This window comes from Tasmannia lanceolata, unplaced genomic scaffold (genome assembly GCF_043159265.1).
Source record: "Tasmannia lanceolata isolate RefF3 unplaced genomic scaffold, GAP_Taslan_0.1 ptg000013l, whole genome shotgun sequence".
NCBI classification, from domain to species: domain Eukaryota; kingdom Viridiplantae; phylum Streptophyta; class Magnoliopsida; order Canellales; family Winteraceae; genus Tasmannia; species Tasmannia lanceolata.
The window spans coordinates 21,421,893-21,443,825 of NW_027518690.1; the positions used below are offsets into that span (position 1 = coordinate 21,421,893).

Consider the following 21,933-nt stretch of genomic DNA (forward strand, 5'->3'; position numbering starts at 1 on the left):
CAACTCTGCACTCATTGCTATCTTGGGCATTGTCGTTAATATATGAATTTGTATAAACCCCAACCCCTCAGCCCTCATTCCACTGTCTCGCATCTCGTTTTTGTGCCCCAATTTTGTTTCTGAATTTGAGAATATGATCTGCTTGCTCGTTTGGGAGTAAATGGAGAACTGATTGTGAGTTCTCGTCCGTTTGGGATTTTCACTAGAGAGAATGGTGATGATGCAAACTTTCAATAGGTTGGCATTTTGACATCATTGTTCAATTAATGAAATAATCATTTTCATTCATACTAATGAATAATATATTTACTATAGTATATTACTATTTGTTTGAGTTGAAAACAACTTTGGAAATTTCTCTAAATTCTAATCGTACGGTCTTACCGTTGATTAATAGAAACTTAAGTTATAATTCATGATGAATTGTCTTTTAGTTGTAGATAAATAATTAATTAACTTGAATACAAAGCATAGATGCACACTAATAATAGACTGAACATTCTAACTTCTTTTAAAAAAATTATCAGTGCACACTATATAAGTAGGACCATTCAAAAAAAAAAGAAAAAAACACTAAAGTAGGACCTGGTAAGACTCTCCGATGGATGATCCGATTTGAAATGGATCGTGACCGGGACATGGAAAGTAGGATCCGAAGAGCACTCTGAATCCTATCCGACTGATAATGAATTTGAATGGATCGTAACCAGGACATAGGTAGATCTGATTCGAATTGGATCCGCTCCCACCCCTATTGGTAAGTAAGGGAAATGAAATTGCAAAAGAGAGGATTAGAGAGAGGAAAAGGAAAAATAGAGGGTTGAAACAAAATTTTGCACCACGAACAAAACCCGGGAGCGCAACCAAGCATAAAAAGTACATAGGCAAGGAAAGAAACCCTTGATCGAGCTATGGTGGTTGGGAGCTTTGTTATGATTCAAACCTCCCTTTTAATGATACCCATTCCTCATACTGGCAACAATTGTTTGATACAACAGGAGTTATAGTGGGTTTATAGGGTACCCTCTTAACATGACTTAAGCGAGCCAATATTAAAGAAAATTGTGCATGAGATACACAATTACTAGGTTCATGCCAAGTTGCCATGAAAATTCACTGCCTGAAGTATTATAGTCGTTGGAGGGATAGACAGGAAACAATGTTCATTAATCTATATCATAGTTTATTTCCCGAAAGGATTAGTTTTCCTTAAATCTATCAATGCACCTTGCACAGTCAAGAATGTCAGATACATTTCTGACATTATTTTCACAGTAAAAAATGTCGATACATTATTTTCTTTTTCTGATTCCATAGTTTTAGAAGTTGGTTCTGTTGGATATAGTGTATTTGCCTAAGGGCATAGTTGTCATTGTACATTTCTTCCCTTTATATAAATACATAAGTGAGGGGGAGTCTTCTACAACTCACTAATTCTTTTCTCATTCTTTTCTCAACATGGTATCAGAGCCCTAGGGTTGTGATCCCTAGGGACAACCATTGGCCTCACCCTTTTCTCCATTCAAACCCTAAACCCTAGCATCATCAATCTCCTCCCCAACCTCCCCCATCTCTCCATCCCACTCTGATTCCCTACCGTAACCCCCCCCCCTCCCCTCCCCGCCAACCCCTTGTAACTCCACCCCGTATCCCCCAATACCCCTTCCCCCCCTACCCTCTCCAGTATGATACCCCCCTTCCCCGTAGGTATACCCCCTCCCCTATCCAGTACGATACCTCCCCTCCGCTCTCCCCGTACGTATCCCCCCTCCCCACCCCCCGTTAACTCTCCCCAACCCCCGTACACACCTCCCCTCTCCCGTTAACCCTTCTCCACCCTCCCATATTCCCCACTCTAACCCCTCTCCTCGTGCTTCCTCTCTCTTCTCCAAAGCTTTAACTCTAAGCATATTCTCTTTTCCTCCCTCCCACCTTCGTCTAAACCCTTAGTCCCTTTCTTTATCTTCCTCATGATCTAAACTCCTTTGGATTTATTCTCGGCTTTTTCACGTCTCCGATTCTATTCCTTGCCTCTCCTTGTTTCTCTATGGCTCACCTTTCTCGGCCCCATCCTTTTTTCCTATATCGTGGCCGCGCTCTTTTCTCGAGATCGCAGATTTGACTTACTTTCCCTTTTCTTTTTCTCTATCTTGGTTTGCCAGTGAGCTTGAGAGCCTCTCATATCTCTCGTCATTCTTTTGTCTTTTGACATGGATCCCCCAGGTGTTACGGATCCTCCTCCAGTCAGCCCTTCTCTTGCTGACATCTTCTCTGCTCCACGTATTCTGAGTGGATACGTCTTCAGCGTGGTGATGCCTCTCTATCTAATCACTACAGCCGCTTTACCTCCCTCTTTCAGCAGCTCGACGCCTACATGCCCGTAACCACTGATCTAACTGTTCTTACTCGGCAGCATGATCAGTTCCGTGTTGTTCACTTTCTAGAGTCCCTTGGGCCGGAGTTTTTACCGTTTCATCAGCAGCTCCTCAGCTCTGGTTCGCTTCCATCTATCACAGAGATTTATTCACGTGCTCAGCAGTGTTACTCGGATGCCTCTTCTACTATTCTTCCCGCCGAGGGCTCCACCCTTGCCGCCTATGACGGCGGCTTCCGTTCTGGCCGTCGTGGTAAATCAATATCATGGCAGTAGTTTGAATTGTTGTCCAAAAAAGGCCAACCTTTCTTGGATAGAGAACAAAATAACTTGGGGGTATCTAAAAAGTTTTGAGACTAAGAAAGGTTGCCTTTGTTTACGGAAGAAAACAGGTGACTTGGGTAAAAGGGTTAAATCGTCATTTTCTATCACTAGTCACTACACAAACATGGCAAGAGAGAACGTTGTAAATGTCATAGACTATAGACTTATTTACTAAAAGTCCCTTTCTTAAACTTAGGATTTGTAATGTTGATTTGAATATAAAAATAACTATAATGGGTACCATATAAAACATTAAAAAGCCTGACTAGGTGGACTTATTTCAAGAACTATCAATTGCCCACGTTCCTGACCTAGACCTTCCAAATCTCCCCTAATCCTTCAATCAACTCAATGCTTCAACACCACTGAACTTCCTACAGATGCCATAGAAAGGGTCGTGGTGGTCATGGAGGTACCGGCCGTGACTTTGGCAGCAACCGCAATTTTGGTGGTGGTCGCGGTGCTGGTGGCAGTGTCCGTTCCTATTGTACTCACTGTCGGCGAGATGGTCATCAAGTTGATATTTGCTATAATCTTCACCCAGAGCTCCGTCCCTCTCGCTCGGCCCACCTTTCTGTTGTTGATCCTCTTGATGCCCAGCCACACCGTCCATTTTGGGCATCGCTCCTTCCGCCCCTCCGAGTGATACTTTTACTATATTCAGGGAGGACTACGACAAGTTGCAGCATCTCCGTCTCAGCAGCTGCCCGCCTACTACAGGTTTTGCCCAACTAGGGAGTTCACCGACCTCCCTTCTTACTAGCTCCAGCTCCTAGATTATTAATTCAGGGGCCTCGAACCATCTGACTGGTAATGCAACTTCCCTTAGTTCTTTTAGCCCATTTCCTTATGTTTCTCACTCTGTCACTTTAGCTGATGGGACCTCTACACCCATCACTGGTATTGGTACTCTGTCTCCACACTCTGGTTTTACCTTATCTTATGTCCTCTGCGTTCCTAAGTCCTATTGGAGTGATGCGGTTCTTACAGACTGCTTCTTTGCCAATTGCCTTCCATCCTCTTTGTTGGATGGCTCCTCACCGTTCTCGATTCTCCATCCTAAGGGTGATCCCTTCCCTCTTATCCCCCGGGTTTTTGGTTGTGTCTGTTTTGTCCACAACCTCTCTCCCGGCCTGGATAAGCTTGATCCTCGGGCGGAAAGGTGTGCCATTCTAGGCTACTTCCGTACCTAGAAGGGCTATCGATGTTGTAGCCCTTGGCTGAGCAGGCTATTCACCTCGGACGATGTCTTCTTTGAGTTGGCTTCCTTCTTTTCGGTTCCTGCTGCGACTGAGCCTCTTCTTCATGATCCTCCTTCTCCCCTTCCTCCTGTTATTCCTTCTCCTGTTGAGTCTCCCTCCTTGCCTCATTCTTCTCCTCATATTCCTGTCACTCCTTATAGTCTATGTGGATGACATTATTATTACAGGCAATGATACAGTTGGCATACAGAGACTGAAGACCTTCCTGCAGACAGAGTTCGGACCTTGGTCGCCTACGGTATTTTCTAGGGATTGAGGTAGCTTATTCTGGCAGCAGTCTCTCCCTTTCCCAACGAAAATATGTGCTAGATCTGTAGAGGAAACTGGATTTGTGGGGGCGAACCCTGCTGGTGTTCCCATGGATCCAAACACCAAGTTGCTTTCAGAAGAGGGAGACTTGATGGATCATCTTGCCAAGTACCGTCGTCTGGTTGGGAAACTTATTTATCTCACTGTTACTCGCCCAGATATCTCCTATGCAGTTGGGGTAGCTAGCCAATTTATGAGTGATCCACGTACCTCTCACTGGGCAGCATTGGTTCAGATTCTCCGCTATTTGAAAGGGGCACCAAGGAAAGGTTTGCCATTCAAGAAACATGGACATGTCAGCATGGAAGGATTTTGTGATGCAAATTGGGCAGGAGATCCACCACGGATTACTGCACTTTTGTTGGCGACAATCTAGTGTCGAAGAAAAGTAAGAAACAGGAGATAGTTTCGAAGTCCAGCGCCGAGGCAGAGTACCGAGCTATGTCCCATATGAGTGGGGAGCTTATTTGGTTACGTTCCCTCATGTCAGAGATTGATTTTTCTTCTTCCTCTCCAGCTCAGCTTTATTGTGATAATAAGGCTGCGATTCACATAGCCACCAATCCTATCTTCCACGAGAGAACCAAGCATATAGAGGTTGATTGCCATTTTATTGGCCAGAGAATCCATAGGGGCGAGATACATGTTTCCTTCACTCGATCTGTGGACCAGTTAGCATATATTTTTACCAAATCCTTGCCTAAGTAGAAGTTAAATGATATTTGTAGCAAGCTGGGAATGTATAATATCTACATTCCAGCTTGAGGGGGAGTGTTGGATATAGTGTATTTGCCTAAGGGCATAATTGCCATTGTACTTTTCTTCCCTTTATATAAAAACATAAGTGGGGGATTCTTCTCCAACTCACTAATTCTCTTCTCATTCTTTTCTCAACAGGTTCGAATAATATCGTGCAGTTTACAATAGATGGTGAACCTACTTATGAATCTGTAAGAAGTAAGATATTAAATATCATAGTCCCTTCATGCAACGAGATACTTCCTAAGCCCATATTTGTTTTTCAGTCCCACCTCCAAGCACAATCAGGTCACAAAAAGCCCTATGGGTTGCCCAAGTAGATTGGTACCAGACGAAGGTACACAAGACATCATCATTGTTCCGTTGAGAAGTATCACAAAGCTTTATGATACTTCCGCATAGTGATGACAATCCGCAACTGGAGTAAGTTGGGTCCTGGTAAAGTAATTTTCTTTTATGAAGTTCATTTCAATTCAATTTTCAACCATTAATAATGCTCTATTAACTGCCTAACTCATTATTGTTTGACAATTACAATCACATGTTGGACGCAATTTGATAATAGCATACTAGAACTACAAAGTTAGGATTCTTAATCAAACCCATTGAACAAGTGAAAGACACTTTAGTACACTCTAACACATGTTTTTCTATTACATTTGAAGTTTCGACCAAGGTTGCCAGGGCGGGATTCGATTCGGGATTCGAAAGCGGGATTCGATTTTTCGCCGGGAAGTCACCGGAGAACGATAAAAAATTAATAAATGATAACATTTAAGGAAAAATACTTGAAAATCAAAATCTAAGCATTCAACTGTACACCATTAAACATAAACATGATTCTCCAAATACCGAAATTATAAAAAAATTTCATTCAAGAGCCAGGAGGCCCAGGACTCCACCATTAAACAAAAAATTCGGTTTCCAAAAAGCCGAATATCAAAATTATTACAGAATTTCTGCAGTATTTTCAAATAAAAAGAAATAAAGTTAGGCTTTTCTCTTTCCCTTTGAATAAACAAGATCAGTTCGTCGTCTTCCTTCTCATCTTCCTTCTACATTTTCTGTAAAGGAAAAGTTTAAATAAATGAATTAATATTTATAAGACTAATATCTTCACTGGGAAATTGAAAGTGTTAAAAATTTTGAATATTTTTCTTCAAGTGTGAAATTGTACGTCCCATGTACGTTCTCCACGCCCCAGGAAACTAGTAATACGACCTTGAGTGTTGGATGGTCGTCTAATTTCAGGTTCCGAGCTGCTGACCACTCTTGGAGTCCCAGATCCTGCAGCTTCGTCACTATCGTCTAAGTCACAAATAGTGAGTGAAGGACTTGAAGGTAATGCCTGAGATGACGCACGAAATGTAGAAGGTCTAAGGAAATCATCATCGAGATCCTGTCATCGCATATCCTCCATTCTGATAGAGGAGTCATCCATAACTGGGAGCTCTGTGTTGATGTCCCATTTCCTATTTGGTCCTTCTTTGTATGCAGCCGCATTACATCTAAATAATAGATTCCAAATTAAATAAATAATCTGAAAAGTAATGAAAAACAATTATTACATGCAAAAATGAAACAAAGAACTTAAACCTGGATAGGAGTCGAAGATTTGAGTGGATGTACACAAGGGTATCAGCACGATGTGAATTTAAGCAATTACGCTTTACGTTGTGAATGAAGCTATACGTGCTCCACACTCTCTGCAGAAGATATGCTGATAGGCTGTGAGAGAATTTTGATGGCCACTGACTGTAACTCCGGTACATGACTTCCATGAAAGTTCCACCATTTGGTCACAGACACCATGGGATCTTTCGCATCCTCCCAGGCAAATTTACTGGAAAACCTTCCAACCCTTCCTATGAAATCATATAATTGACGTCTAATCATACCACTCATCTCATCATCAGGGGAGATATCCTTAATTGCTTCATAAACAGCATCCATGATTTCAGGGTCTTTATCTGAAAATAAAATTAAATAATTAATCAATCGGCAACATAAATGAATATAAATACAATTACATTATGAAAATTCACAATACGAGAAACAATTACATACCTGGGGTGACTCATTTACCACCGCCTGGTGCTGGAATATTGAGATATGCAGGATCATAGTATTTTGGAGTGAGTACATGAGCCAAGGCATGCATTCGAACATTCATCTTCCCCCATCGTTCCACCACAATACCATGAATATGATTGTACATGTCAGGCACATCTTTCAAGTTATCTTTTATTTGTCCTAACATATTGTCCATGCCTTCGTACACTTCTAATATTAGACAGCCTTCCTGATCAGTGAACTTAAGCATTTTATAGATGGGCTTCGTAATTAATAATGTCAATCTTATGTTCGTCCAAAATTCATCAGAGACTATACAAGTAGTTGTCATCTCGCCCCTCTCTATCATCACTTTGTCGGTGCAAGCATTCAACCAATCTTTCCAGGCATCTGTCAATACTGTCATCTGCAACGCCTCCCTTATATCAAGAAGTCTCTCAAGTGTAGTATAATGAGTTGCAAATCTAGTCTTCGCAACCTTCAGCAACTCAAACTTCGAATTGCTTCTAAATATAGCAAGAGCCTGCGAATGATTGGTAATATATTTGACGACATCCTTGCAGGAACGGTAAGTCTCTCCAATCCAACCTAGGTGCTTATGCTTGGTCAAGTCTTTGAATATCAGATTTAATGTGTGAACCACACAAGGAGACCAAAATATGTGGGGATAAACTTTATTAACCTCTGTCCCAGCAAGCTTGAAATTAGCTACATTATCTGTCACCACTTGCACAACATTAAAAGGCTCTACTTCTTTAATGGCATCCAACAAAAAGTTTGCAATGTTTTTCCTGATTTCTCCACGACAAAGAAGTCGTGCGTATAGAGAAACATAGAACCGAACATACTCAATGCCAGTACATTAATCAGGGCTTTGTTCTTCACGTTTGTCCATCCATCAGAGACAATAGAAAGCCCATGTTCAGGCCATTTTTCTCTTAGAACACCTAGATCTCTAGTTACATTCTCTTTCTCATGGTCCAATAAAGTTGTTCTTGCTTTCTCATAAGGCAACTTGTATCCAGGCACAGAATTGGCAGTAGTTATCATCTCTTGAAAATATGGAGATCGGAAGACGTTAAAGGGAATCCTATTGGCAGACAAAAATCGCAGCACTTTATGATCAACATCGTCTCTATCCTTTGCTCTAAAAGACATGCCAATTTGTGATTCAACAACCTTACTTGAAGAAGTCGGACCAGAGCTAGAAGACTTGCCAAGCACGTCTATCCGTGATTTCTTCAATGGCACTCTCCCGGGTAAATTCTCTGCTCGTTGGACTTGGCTTTTGATATGCTCTTGTAATTCTCTGTCTTTTGCAACTACACTGCAATATGCTATTCCTTGACCTTGACCTCTTGGTGCTTTCACAAGGTGTGCGTGCACCCTTGTATAAGTCCCAGTGTAAACCTTCTTACAGTGCTTGCATTTTCACTTTTTGGTTCCCCCATGTCCTTCGCCAGCTTTCCTTCCTTTGACTACGTGTGACCATAAAACTGTCGCTGACTTTGCGTTCAGACTCAACACTATGTCCTCATCATAATCTTCTTCCACATAGTCTTCATCATAGTGGTATTCTAAGTCCCCTTCAAAAACCACGTCATCATCACCAACACCTCCTTGGCCTTGAAATTCTTGGTCGACAGTCTCGTCCATCTTCTCTCAATTGCCTCTGAGAAAATCAAATTGTAAAATATTTGGATAAGTATGATAGATATTTTATTCTGTAAGTGTCTTACATGCATGCATGCAAGGCTATGCAGGCGTAGGGTGAGGGTTGGGTTTCCCGTGGCGCAGTGTCGAATCCATTGGATTTATCCAACAGACCGTCTTACGTGGGAATTCCTGAGGATATTCACTATTTTGCAGTGGTAGGGGGTAGGGTCAGGGTTGGGTTTCTCGTGGCGCAGTGTCGAATCCATTGGATTTATCCAACAAACCGTCTTACGTGGGAATTCCAGGGGGTATTCACTATTTTGCAGGTACGTTGTACTTGAGAGAGTGTATAATAGTTATCTTCCATCAAATATAAAACTACATGAAACATTACAAAGATAAGAAATAACATTAAGCAATAATTGCACAATAAAGTTAACTACCCATTACATAAGCACTATTGAGAATACAAAATAGTAATCAACTAATTAACTATTACATAGATCTGATACCCGTCCAACAAAATACATCATCAAAATACAAATAAATCACCCCCTTGCACCGCTCCCAGAAGCAGTACTTGCCTCAGGAGCACCACTTGCCTCACCAGTCCCATACCATTCCCAAAAATAGTAGTTCACCTCTGCAGGGGTGGGGTTGTTCTGAACGACAACGATGGTTCGCCGATTCCAGTCTCTATCAATCGCATTCACTGTCTTCATCTTCAAGGGTTGAGGGCGAAAGGAGTCCGGTACCGAAACATCCATCATCGCTATGTAATGTTGGGCTCCATAGTACTGTCGGAGGATCCGCAGAGGCAAGTAAAAGGAAGTGCTCTGGAAACCCATTATCCGAACGCACTTCTGACCAGAAGTCTCGAAAACTACAGAGGAAATGGGCAACCATGGGAGAGTCCACTCAATGTCCTTACTTTCGTGACCCTCAAGCCATATAGCCCAACTGTCGCGACCATCGAATGAAAGCAACACCTCCCGAGTATTAAAACTCCTCGTCCAGGCTCGTATTGGCAAAGGTGGTGGAGCCAAAATTCGTAATCTCTCCACTAACCAAACCTAAATAATAATAAAAGTTATGAATAATAACTATCCATCCATAACCAAGCACATCATTCAAGCATTTTTAATAAACCATCTAATAATACTTACATAAAGAATGACAGAACTTCCCGAGAAGTCAGATCCAGTAGATCGGCAAGCACTATCTAGGCTATCAAAAAGTTCAGCTAAGACAGTAGGAGCTAGATTTGCACCTTCGCGAACTTGATCAACCAAGTCTACAAAATATAGCGGGATCAAGTCTGATGACTCTAATCGGCCCGGAAAGAGAAACATTGGATGAGCACATAGTGCCAAAGCATTTTCACGGCAACGACGATACTCCTTATCCAGTTCTCTACTTGGTGAAAAGACTTGCACTAGCTTGTGCACGAAGATACTACTCGCCTGACGGTAGTGAGCTAGGGACTTCTGTGGCACGCCAATCAGACGGCTCAATGCCTCATCATAGCCCTCCTTAAAGGAAGGCTTGAACAAGGGACGATCAGGAGAAATGCAGAGCATCATGCAAATATCTTCATGAGTCGGACAAAGCTCTTGCATTCCAAAACGAAACACATGCAACTCTGGATCCCAACAACTGATTGCGGTACGAATCAAACCCCAATCAACACAGACAGTGGCAAGATTGCGTAAGCTGCATAGGCCCACCATGCCAAGATTAATGCCTTCCACTTGTTGCAACCCATTGATCCATGCCAGTAAACCATTGTTGGAGACTTCAGCCATTCCGCTCGCCAATACTCGTAAAGGCCCCACGTAGGCTCGTATGTAGTCTCGTACTATTATCGAATGACCAATGATAAACAATATCTTATTAGCTCAAAAGACAAGCTAGGATAGCATTCAATATCAAAATATGGCTGGGCTAAAATCATTTCCCTTTAATAATTTCCAACACATATCTAGGGAAATGATATTATCACTACAATCTTTTTTATCTCATTAAGTCAGAGACAAATTGAGTTTGTACTCTGATGCTCTCCTAGCTTGTCTTCTTATAATGGGCTTGTGTGTTTAATTGGGCCTAAATGCACTTTTGATTTAGTAAACACTTTTGGAATCAAAATTTACATCTCATGTAGTGTGTGTCAAGTATAATTTTTTTTAAAAAGGACGGTGGGGCTAACTTCTTAGGATGATCCAAAGTTCCAAACCATTTGTTGGGCAACTGAATGTGTACCCCATTGATCATTTTCACAGGATGATCCTACCATTTGTAGATAAAAAAGTTTATAGATCAGAGGGTTACGTCATCCTATCGAGAGATGATCGGGGTACAACACGTTATGGCCCGACAAATGAATGGTTTGGATCATCCTATCAAGTGGGCTCCACTGTACTTTTGAAAAATGCTGGACTTGATATAAAAATTCCAGAAAATTAATAATTCCCAAAAACCAAAAGCTACTAACGTTGGATTGGAGCTACCATGTTTTGGTAATTGCACTAGCTCATCTTGGCTTTTATTATTTAACGACATTAGAAAAGAGTCAAAAGGCAATTTAAATGGAGAAAAATTGTGCAATAATTAAAACATGGTAGTGCTAACATCAGTAGCCAAAAGCCACTGCCAAACCCTTTCACACAAACCGTTTAAAGGGGGGGGTTCATTTTCACAGAAACTGAGAATGGTTTCTGTGCGAGAATGGTTTCTAAGAGAAACCATCCACAGAAACCGTGCGAGGGGGGGGAGGGGATAAAGCTTTTTTAGTTTTTTCAAAAAAATGAAAAAAAAAATTACCTGCAAAGTTTTTCTTCTCCTTCTTCTTCCTTCTTCTTCTTCTTCTTCTTCTCCTTCTTCTTTCCGGCGGACGGTCGGACGGTGAGGAGAAGGGGGAGTGAGAGGGGCGGCGGTGAAAGAAAGAGAGGAGAAGAGATAAAGACTTCGGTTTTTTAGGGTTTGACTCAAAACCCTCGTTTTATAAGCATTTTAAGGTATTAAAATGAAATTACAAAAAAAGCACCCCACTGAAAATACCACCCTTAATACAAAAAAGATGGTCAGAATAGTAATTTAACGTCAAAAAGTTGGGATTCGCGATTCCCATCACTTAAAGAACGGATTTTATGTAATGGGAATCGCGGTTTTAATTTTTGTTATTCCTGAATCCTAATTACGTAAAACCGCGAATTTTATTATAATAAAACACGTATCCTAAATTTAAGAATCGCGATTCCCAAATTAGGATTCGTGATTCCGATGCAATTGATTCGGGATTCCCCGATTCTGGGGAATCGAATCGAATTGCGATTCCGATTCGCGATTCGGGGAATCGCGAATCCCCACCTTCAGGTACGAATCCTGCTTCCTTGGTTTCGACAGAGGCATAATATTTTTAGTGAATTTCTGTTACATTTGAAGTTTCGACAGAGGCATAATATTTTTAGTGAATGTTCCCACTTCCAACTGAATCACTTTAAGTTTAAAGTTAAACTCAACAAAAATTATTAATTTTTGCATTAGGTATTTATGTAGTAAGGCATCACCCACTAGCGACTCCATTACTCAAGAGAACCTTGATGTCTTGATGGATTGGATAACAAATGATGATACTATTGTTTTGACCATAGAGGATTTAGGTCGGCAACAAGTGGAAGAACCTACACTGTTGCTGCTACAGATATGGCGATCCTGATGATGTTAGTGGAGCTGTTTGTAGTGATAACAAGGGGTATTATTTAATGACTTGGCTTATAGAAAGAGTAACTTATGTCTTAGAGATGATATGTTAGTAGTGAGAAATTTGAATAATTGAATTTTCATTTTATTTGTAACATTTATAGTTACACTTAGCATTTTTATGTGTGGAACTGCCAATTACACCAAAAGCTTAAGCTGTTGGAGAAGGCGTTATTTAATCTTTTATACTTTAACACGCCCCCTCACGTGTGGCCCCTCTTTTTTAAGGTTGGCCTACACGTGGCACATGTGGACCCTCTTTTGGGTTTGGCTATTGCATGTGGATTTTTAGTTTTTTACTATCAAGGAGGTTTGAACTTAGGACCTTTGGCTCTGATACCATGTGAAACTGCCAATTACTCAGTAAATTTGATGTTTTAAGTAATAAAATATGTTTTTTTGTTAAATTTGGTTGATATAACAATTTCTTATATTTTTCTAATCATTTTTCAATTTTTGAAATTTTTAACTTTTTAAAAAATTCTCCTGTCTTCGCATTTTTTCCAGAACATAACACTAAAACGGCCAAAACACTGAAACGTACCACTGACGAAAACAAAATGTCGAATGAAATGATATTGATAACTAAAGATTAAGATATAGATAACTAAGGATCCAGTGCACTTCATTCCGTTCCGTTATGATTTGTCTTGCATGGTCGAAACAGGGTGAGATACTTTTTCCCGAACAAACCCATGCAAAAAATGTAGAAAAATCCCAATTCGTATTTTTGAGGCAGATTTTTTCATTTTACAATTTTAACCTCATTTACTGATGGTTTAAAGGGCATTTGACGTCTTTTAATTCTCTCAAACAAATGAAAGGGTTATAAGCACATCAAAACCCCTCATTTCTATCCTCACCATCTTCCATTAGTTCTGCCCCCGCTAGATCGGATGAATCGACATGGGCATATGGTTCATTGGTTTCGGGTCAACGAAATAAAATCATTTGCATATTTTGTAATATGGTCCTATAGGGTGAAGGTATTAATTGATTAAAAATACATATAGCAAGTGTTTCAGGCGACGTAATAACATGTAAGAAGTTTCTATCAGATGTAGGGGTGCAACTCAGGTTGGGTTCAACCGGAACCCAACGGGTTCAACCCAAAAAAAAAAAGGATGGGTCGGGTTCGGGTTGAGTTTTCCAAACCAGGGTTGAGTTCAGGTCGGGTTTGGGTTGAGGGTTTGCCCTACCCAAATGAAACCCGGTAATTTTTATGAATTTTTTTTGTAAGCTTAAAAAGTCGGGTCGGGTTGGGTTGGGTTGAAATTGGGTCAGGTCGGGTTCGGGTTGGTAAAAGGGGTTCCTCGGGTTGAACGTCGTTGGGTTGGAAATCGGGTCGGGTTGGAAAAAAAAAAAGGTTTCCTTGGGTCGGGTCGGATTGGCCTCAAGCCGACCCGAGTTGCACCCCTAATAGGATGCAATAGGAAGAGGTGCGAAGAAGATATCAAGAAAAATCACAAAGAATATAATGCTGGCAGAGAATGGTAATCCATATTGTACACCAACAAAGGCTGATGGGTAAGAAGACGGGGATGTGGTACTACTAACCCCCTAGTAGCTAGATTGGGGGGTGTGAGGAAAGAAAAAGTCGTAAAAGGGAGTGGAAAGAGGAAAAAGGAATCAAGTTGGCTCAGAGAATTTTTTATGCTGCGAAAAATCACTGGAGCTCGGCTAGGTATAAAAAGTGCTTTGGCTAAGAAATAAATGATTGATTAGGCTAACATGGAAGTTCGCATGCTATGCAATGATGCAAGTGTATCTCTTTCAAAGTTGTTAATTCTCCACATTGGTAACCAATTGTTGATGCAGTTAATGTGGTTGACTCGGGGTATAAAGCACCCTCTTTCAATGACTACAAGAAGCCAATATTGAAAAAAAGTACATGAAATACTCTTCTTTTTTTTTATGATCAAGCTGGGGTTAGGCAAGACCCCCACCAAATATATTAAAAGAAATGGAGAAATACAGAGAACGGGCCACCAAGGACCTAACTTAGCATGCTGCTACAAGCCACCAAGGGCTAAAGAAAAACAACAATATACAAACTACAGGAGATCACCAATCCTAAACAGAGATATACATAAAAGAGGATTGTGCAGACAGCAAATTCACTGAGGCTTCCGAAAGTAAATCATCCCTCTCTTGTCACTTTCCAGTAATCTCAGCAGATCAGTGCTCCAAGGAGGGGGGGAAACTGAATTGATACAGTTGAGATACTCTTATAGTTGGGAGGGGTCAAATTCTAATAAAAATTCACTGACTGTCTATTATGGGAGATGATTGGTTGGACAAGCACAAAACAAATCATGTTAATTAATTTCTTGGTCCATTGCTCCAAAAGGGTTAATTTTCTTAAATTTATGGATGCATCTGCATATCGAAGAATGTTGATGCTTCGTTTTCTATTGTTTTATTCGATTGTTATGGAAGATGGTATACAGAATATGGTGCAATTTATAGCTGACAAACGAACCTATTTATAAAGATGTGGGAAAGAAGTTGGAGATTAAATATGGAACTTTCTACTAGACCTCTATACGGCCCACTGCATATGTCTTATGCTAGAAAATTTGTACAAGCCGAAATTGTTCCCGATTACTGCAAGCACAATAGAGATCTAGGAAGATAACCCAGTTTATATATGACCATGGAGGGTTGTTGCACTTGATGAGAAATAAGTTTACAAATCGGAGAGATTTGTATTCTTCTCTACTTGAATAAGGTTTGCGACAAAAGGTCTGCGACAAATTTCCAGATCATACAGAGTCTTGTGGTGCATATGAAAGACCTGCAATAGATGTTTGTGTGTTTGACAAGTGTTCTATTAGTAGGTACGTCAGACATATGTTTAGTCAACAAATTATTAGTATATTATTTAATAATGCTTTCTGGTCGAACTGTAGATTCATTCTCAATGTCGGTGAACCTTTGGTCAGAATAATTCGCTTGGTATATCGCCAAAACAAACATGTCATGGGTTATATGTATAGGGCCATGGATAAGGCTAAGGAAACCATAAGGCAGATGTTAAAGGACAAGAAGACAAAGTACATGTCGATTTAAAGAGTTATTGATACAGGATGGGATAACAAGCCTTGTAGACCCCTTCATTACTGGGTTATTTCCTTAACCAGATTTTATTTTTCAAGACCACTTTCTCATCAATCTATACGTGGATAAAATTTACTACGAAAGAAAGGAACAGTGAGCTAATAATTAAACCACTCCGTAGAAACAATGAAGTTATAGGACAGATAAGGGTTAATACACATCTATCAGCAGATATTGTACAGCATTAAGGTAGAAAAGTTGGTAAGGACCGTAATTTGAATGAGAACTAGGTTGAAAACAATTAAAAGATTGAACCCTTCACCAAAGAAGAAGCACACCAGGCCTTGTCGGCAACATCAAATATACACTTGAAGTGGCTTACGCATCCCCCTTTAATTAAGCTTCACAATGGTTTCCACCAGTTACTTTTTGGGGTGGTTTCCACCACTTTTTGAGGATGATCCATTAGTTGAACTTGAAGATGCTCAACATAGCAGCCTAAAGGTAGTGGGTTGATCCCAGTTTCCCTATCAGAATAGTAAAAGCCTACCCCAAGGCCTAAGGACCACGCTGTGCCTACTCTCATCATTGGGAAGCAACATAGAATGAGACGACTCCTGTAAATAAGAGTTAGCATGGTCCTTTAACAACTGGCGTATAACAGATACAGCTAGACTACAGTGAGTCAGTATCATAATGCTATGGGTACAAGTTTTCAGAGTTCCTTGGGTTGACCTTTCACTTTATTTCATGTCGGGAATGTGTAAAATCCAATTCTTTTTTACATAAAGCTCAACCAAACCTGGCTCAAGTTGCACCCTAAATGGAAACCATACACATGATCTCGACACCAACAAACCACAGAGAATCATCTCAATTACAGTCAGTTTCCATAGCTCCCATCTTCCCTAAATTTTAGCTGCTGAAATCATCAATAATTTACGTGATCCACAGGTTGAGTAAATTGTTTGGCTTGGAAAGCAGAAAATAATTGGATTGGAACTACGATAAATTTGAAGGAAAATCATTTTCTAAATATGTTCTTGTAGTTGAACACATGCACATCTTATTTGATCCCACTATTGATAAGATGCAAAATCCCATGTTTAGCTGAATAAAACCCAAAGTTTTGAGTATGCACCTTCCAGTCTTCCAGATATTTAAGATGGGATGAGAGAATGGCAAGGTCTAATCTTCAATTGTCACAGAAGTGTTGTGTATTTTTTTATGAGAACCGAGGTAGTAAAGATTATGGCGATGACATTCAACCCATGACTTCAAGGTTAGGTGACTACATGGTTAATAGTTAAGAAAAAACAAACCAGGCAGGGAAGGAATGAGCATATTTGAAAAGATTTTTAAATTCTTCATTCCTATGATCTTTTTATGGTTTCATGCATCCATACAGAGGGAAGGTCCACAGGAAATCACTGGTTAATTGAGGGTCTCCAATCATATATTATGCCTTTACTTTGAGAGTGTTGTATTTGTGCCTTTATGAATTACACCCATTTGAATAAAGAGAAAGGTCTGAACCAAAATGGACAAATTACAATGATAGTCACAAAGTTTAGCATGCAGTGAATCACAAAGTTCTCGATTCTCTTGAACGGATCGGCGGAAGGTTATTTTAAAAGCTCAAGAGGTCTGAGACAGATCCTCTGTCACCAAACTTGTTTATTATGGTTGTCGAAGCATTGACTCTCATGATATCAAGAGCCAAATAAAGAGGTTACATAAGAGGGCTCAAACCCGGTCATAACTCGGACACAGTGACTCACCTTCAATTTGCAAACGATAAGCTTGCATTCCTGGAGGACGATGGAGTATCGGTTGAAAATCTGAAGAGTTTTCCGCTGGTTTGAAATAATTCCCGGCTTAAGGGAGACGTATTGTCAGACCCATAGCACTCCTCCCTAGGAGTGGAGGGTCCAAGGCTCTATAGTCCTTGATTTTGCTATTAAAAGGCCCTCTCCATCTAGTTTTGAAGACAGGATCCTTAAAACAGTAGGAATGACCTCCCTTGAGGAACCGGGAAGACCAGCTTCCCTAAGTAGTCAGCTCTCCCTCTCTATTTTGTTCTGGGAATTCACTAGGAATTTGGGGATCGGATTTTGTATTGGATGGAGACAAAAACAATTCCACATTAAGGAGGTGGGTTGCCGTATGGTGGAGGAAGGTTTGGCGATCAGCGACTCTCTGGAAGTTCTGATCCCGTTTTCCGGGGTTGTATATCTGCTAGAGTCCCAGATTCAGCATAGCATGGTTGAGTCTCTTCCGGTTTTGATGGCTTGCCTAGATCACCAAACTAAATGACTATCTAAATGGTGATGACAAGTCTGTTTTGAGGAAAGCCTTGCATGAGAGGCCCCCAAATATGGCACTTTTCGTTGGATTCGATCTTTCGGAAGCCTTGGGGTAGTGCTATGGAGTTTTGGGGGAGTGGTCAAGACTCTCTAGGCTGTGATTCTACATAGTAGGGAGGTAAACTAGTTACTCGACAGGATGGCAGCGCATGGATGAGTGGTCCTCACTGTAGTGGATGAATTAGCCTTTGGTTTTAACTGCTCTGGGAGTATGCTCCTGGCCATCCTTAATTGATTCTATGTATTGCAAGTTGGGACCTCTGGTCCCCAATGTAACTTCCATAGTATCAATAAAATTGTCATCTTCCAAAAAAAAAAAAAAATCCGGCTTAAGAGTAAACTTTTCCAAGAGTTCGATTGCTGGTATTAATGTCGAGCAAGCAGAAGTGAGAAGACTCGCTCAGAGTATAAGATGCAAAGAACAGTCGTTGTCGATCACATATCTAGGATTACCGCTAGGCTACGGGGTACAAACTGCGGCTCGGTGGGACCCAGTGGTGGAAAGAGTAGAGAGGAACTTAGCAACATGGAAGAAAAGGTATATCTCATTTGGGGGCAGAATCACACTGATTAAAGCCGCTCTTGCTAACATGTCTGTCTATTTCATGTCTTTGTATAAGATTCCGGCAAAAGTGGCATCACGGATAGAAAAACTACAGAGAGATTTTCTTTGGAAGGAGGGGGCAAAACTAAGGTAACAAAGCACCTGATGAATTGGAAGAACGTAAGCAAACTAAAGAAACATGGAGGTTGGGAATTGGTAAAATTAGATTGCGCAACAAGGCGTTGCTTGGTAAATGGTTGTGGAGAATCTGGAGATACGGGGAAGAAAAGGAAAGTCTATGGCATAGAGTTATCGAGGATAAATATGGAAATGAGTGCGGAGAATGGAACGCTAGAGATTCGGTATCTAGGAACGGGTCGGGAGCATGGCGATCTATATGTGCATCACGAGGCCAGTTTGAGTCATGTGTTAGGTATAATGTTGGGAAAGGAAACGAGGTTCGTATCTGGAAGGATCTATGGGTGGGAGAGATTACACTGCAAAATTCTTACCCGAGTCTGTCGGGACTTGCTATTAATGTTGATTCCAAGATCTGCGAATATTTGGTGAGAAATGCGGAGAATGGAATAGGTTTTTGGGACATCCGATTACGTAGAGATCTGAAGGATGAAAAAATTGAAAGTTTAACGACGATGCTTCATACTCTCAATTCACTTTACTGCTCGGCTTTTGTATCTGACAAGAGAATATGGACGCCAGATCCCGAGGGAAGTTTTTCCGTTAAATCTTTCTTTTCGGAACTTAATAGTGGCAGTAGAAAGGGGAAGAGGCGAGCAAGCGTATGGAAAGCAATGGTTCCCCCAATAGTGGTAGCGTTTGCGTGGACGGTCGTACATAAAAGCATTAATACATGTGGTAGACTTAAAAGCAGGATGTTCCATATGGCGAGCATGTGTCTTGTGCATGCATGAGGAGGAAACCCTAGATCATTTACTACTACACTGTCCTTTCTCATACAAAGCTTGGGTGGACGGTATCAGACCATTTGGCGTGGCATGGGTTCCACCAAAAACCATTACAAGGTTGCTATTGAGTTGGACTGGAGTATCTTTTGGCAACACGGGTGTATCTATGTGGAAACTCCTTCCATACATTGTAATATGGAATATTTGGAAGGAGAGGAACAACCGTGTGTGATGCAAACGAGGCGGAAGTTAGAGCTCTTTTATATGGTCTCAAATGGTTCTCCCAAAACAGGCTGGGTTCGCTTATTGTGGAGGGTGATTCGTCAAACGCAATTTCATGGGCAAACAATCAGTCCAAAGGACCTTGGAAAATACAGAATCTTATTGCCGAAATCAGGGATTTAATCCATCAAATTCATCCAGTAATTGTGCATAGGAGGAGATCAGCCAATGAGATGGCTGATCGACTCGCAAAGGAATGGGTCCAACTGGAGTCGTTTTCTATCTTTATCGCACCAGATATTGTGGGGAATTAATATATTTTTCAATGTATTAGTTGTAATTCTGATGGGTTTGTAACTGTTGCAAGTGGGGACATCTTGTTCCTTGGTGCTTATTCTCGGTAATAAAAGTCATTTTCAAAACGGAAAAAAGTTCAGCATGCAGTGTCAGAATTTAGAAAAAGCAATACTGTTACTGAATATCAATAAATAAACACGGAAGCCCAACTCGTATAACTAGCATAGATGCTCACCAATATCCTTCCAACAATTTTTAACATGTCGATGAGAATGACAGTGAAGAACCATATCCACGCCCTCCTCACCCAAGCCACGTGCCTAAAACATGAACCAACACACAGATTTCATGGGTTATGAATTAACTATAAATTCCATCCTCTAACAGTTAACCATAAGATATCCCATGGTCTGTCACTAGCCCGAGCCCGATCAGTTAAGTATCAAGTAGTTAAATGCACAATTTGCACAGAACATTTCATTGCAGAACTATATAATTATAACGCAGTGCAAAACAACCCAGAAAGATACCCTGGTATCAGTGCCCAGATAGAAAGTTAACACTCGATTTCAACAATATAAGCATGTTTACTCCTATTAGTGCTCAACTTAAAATCTAGGGAATGGAAACTACAGGACTATGCCCAATATAAGAGTTCCTCGAATTTGTCCATAAGATATCCCATGGCCTGTCACTAGCCCGATCAGTTAAGTATCAAGTAGTTAAATGCACAATTTGCACAGTACATTTCATTGCAGAACTATATAATTATAATGCAGTGCAAAACAACCCAGAAAGATACCCAGGTATCAGTGCCCAGATAGAAAGTTAACACTCGATTTCACCAATATAAGCATGTTTACTCCTATTAGTGCTCAACTTAAAATCTAGGGAATGGAAACTACCGGACTATGCCCAATATAAGAGTTCCTCGAATTTGTATGTTACTGAACTGGTATATCAAACAAAATTACCAATTTCCAAATCAACTTGCCGTCAAGAATTGAGATTTCACAAAAGCAGCACAAAATGTGACAGAAAAAAACATCTCAACTCAACAAAGCCTTTGTTCCAAACTAGTTGGGGTCGGCTAAATGAATCCTTTAGAAAAATTTCATTAGGAAGGTGAAAGGAACCTACCCGGCTCAAATTGACTAAGTCTAATCCTAGCCCTAGTTGGGTTCGTCTACGTGGATCATTTTCTTCCATTCTCCCCTATCCAAGGCCATGTTCTCTGTTATGTTCCTAGCCATCAAGTCTTTCGTCACTGTTTCTACGCAAGTCGTTTTCGGTCTGCCCCTGCCTCTTTTTACTCCATCAACTTGGCATGAGTCACTTCTTCTCACTAGAGCATCCAAAGGCCTACGTTGGATATGTCCAAACCATCTTAAGCGGTGCTCTCTCATCTTCTCCTCAATTGGTGTCACCTCCACCTTTTTACAAATGTCTTCATTTTTAATTCTATCTAACCTTGTGTGGCCGCACATCCATCGAAGCATTCTCATTTCCGCTACGCTCATCTTATGCACATGCTGCTTCTTGGTGGCCCAACATTCTGAGCCGTACGACATGGTTAGCCTCACAGCTATCTTATAAAACTATCCCTTCAACTTTGTAAGGATTTTACAGTCGCACAAAACTCCTGAGGCAAGCTTCCACTTCAACCAACCTGCTCTCATTCTATGGTTAACATCCTCTTCAATCTCTCCTTCCTTATGTAGAATTGAACCAAGATAGCGAAAGACATCCCTCTTAGGTACCTCCTATTCAGTCATATTTACTACATCCTCGCCCCGCCTCCTTATATTACTAAAGTTGCACTCCATATACTCCGTCTTAGTCATACTTAGTCTAAAACCTTTGGATTCTAAGTTACTTCTCCATAACTCTAACTTAGCATTAACTCCTGCTTTGGTCTCGTCGATTAATACTATATCATCTGAAGATAACATACACCACGGCACCTCATCCTGAATACCGTCTGTAAGCTCATCCATAAAGT

At 40.7% G+C, this 21,933-nt stretch overlaps 2 protein-coding genes across 4 annotated transcripts in view; both read right to left on the bottom strand.

Annotated features, from left to right (window-relative positions):
• Positions 1–21,933, bottom strand: part of LOC143889942 (myb family transcription factor) — a 60,253-nt gene that overhangs the window by 27,090 nt on the left and 11,230 nt on the right. For all 3 annotated transcript variants that reach the window (XM_077394356.1, XM_077394354.1, XM_077394355.1), the window contains one exon: positions 20,167–20,251. In XM_077394356.1, coding sequence (XP_077250471.1) covers positions 20,167–20,251 — 85 coding nt within the window. The remainder of the gene's footprint in view (positions 1–20,166; positions 20,252–21,933) is intronic.
• Positions 1,862–10,646, bottom strand: LOC143889941 (serine/threonine-protein phosphatase 7 long form homolog). Its single transcript, XM_077394353.1, has 4 exons — positions 9,924–10,646; positions 7,096–9,830; positions 6,625–6,998; positions 1,862–6,536 (listed from the first exon to the last, which is right to left on the bottom strand). Exons 1-2 carry the CDS (start codon positions 10,560–10,562, stop codon positions 9,306–9,308), a joined length of 1,164 nt encoding a protein of 387 aa, XP_077250468.1. The 5' UTR covers positions 10,563–10,646; the 3' UTR covers positions 1,862–6,536; positions 6,625–6,998; positions 7,096–9,305.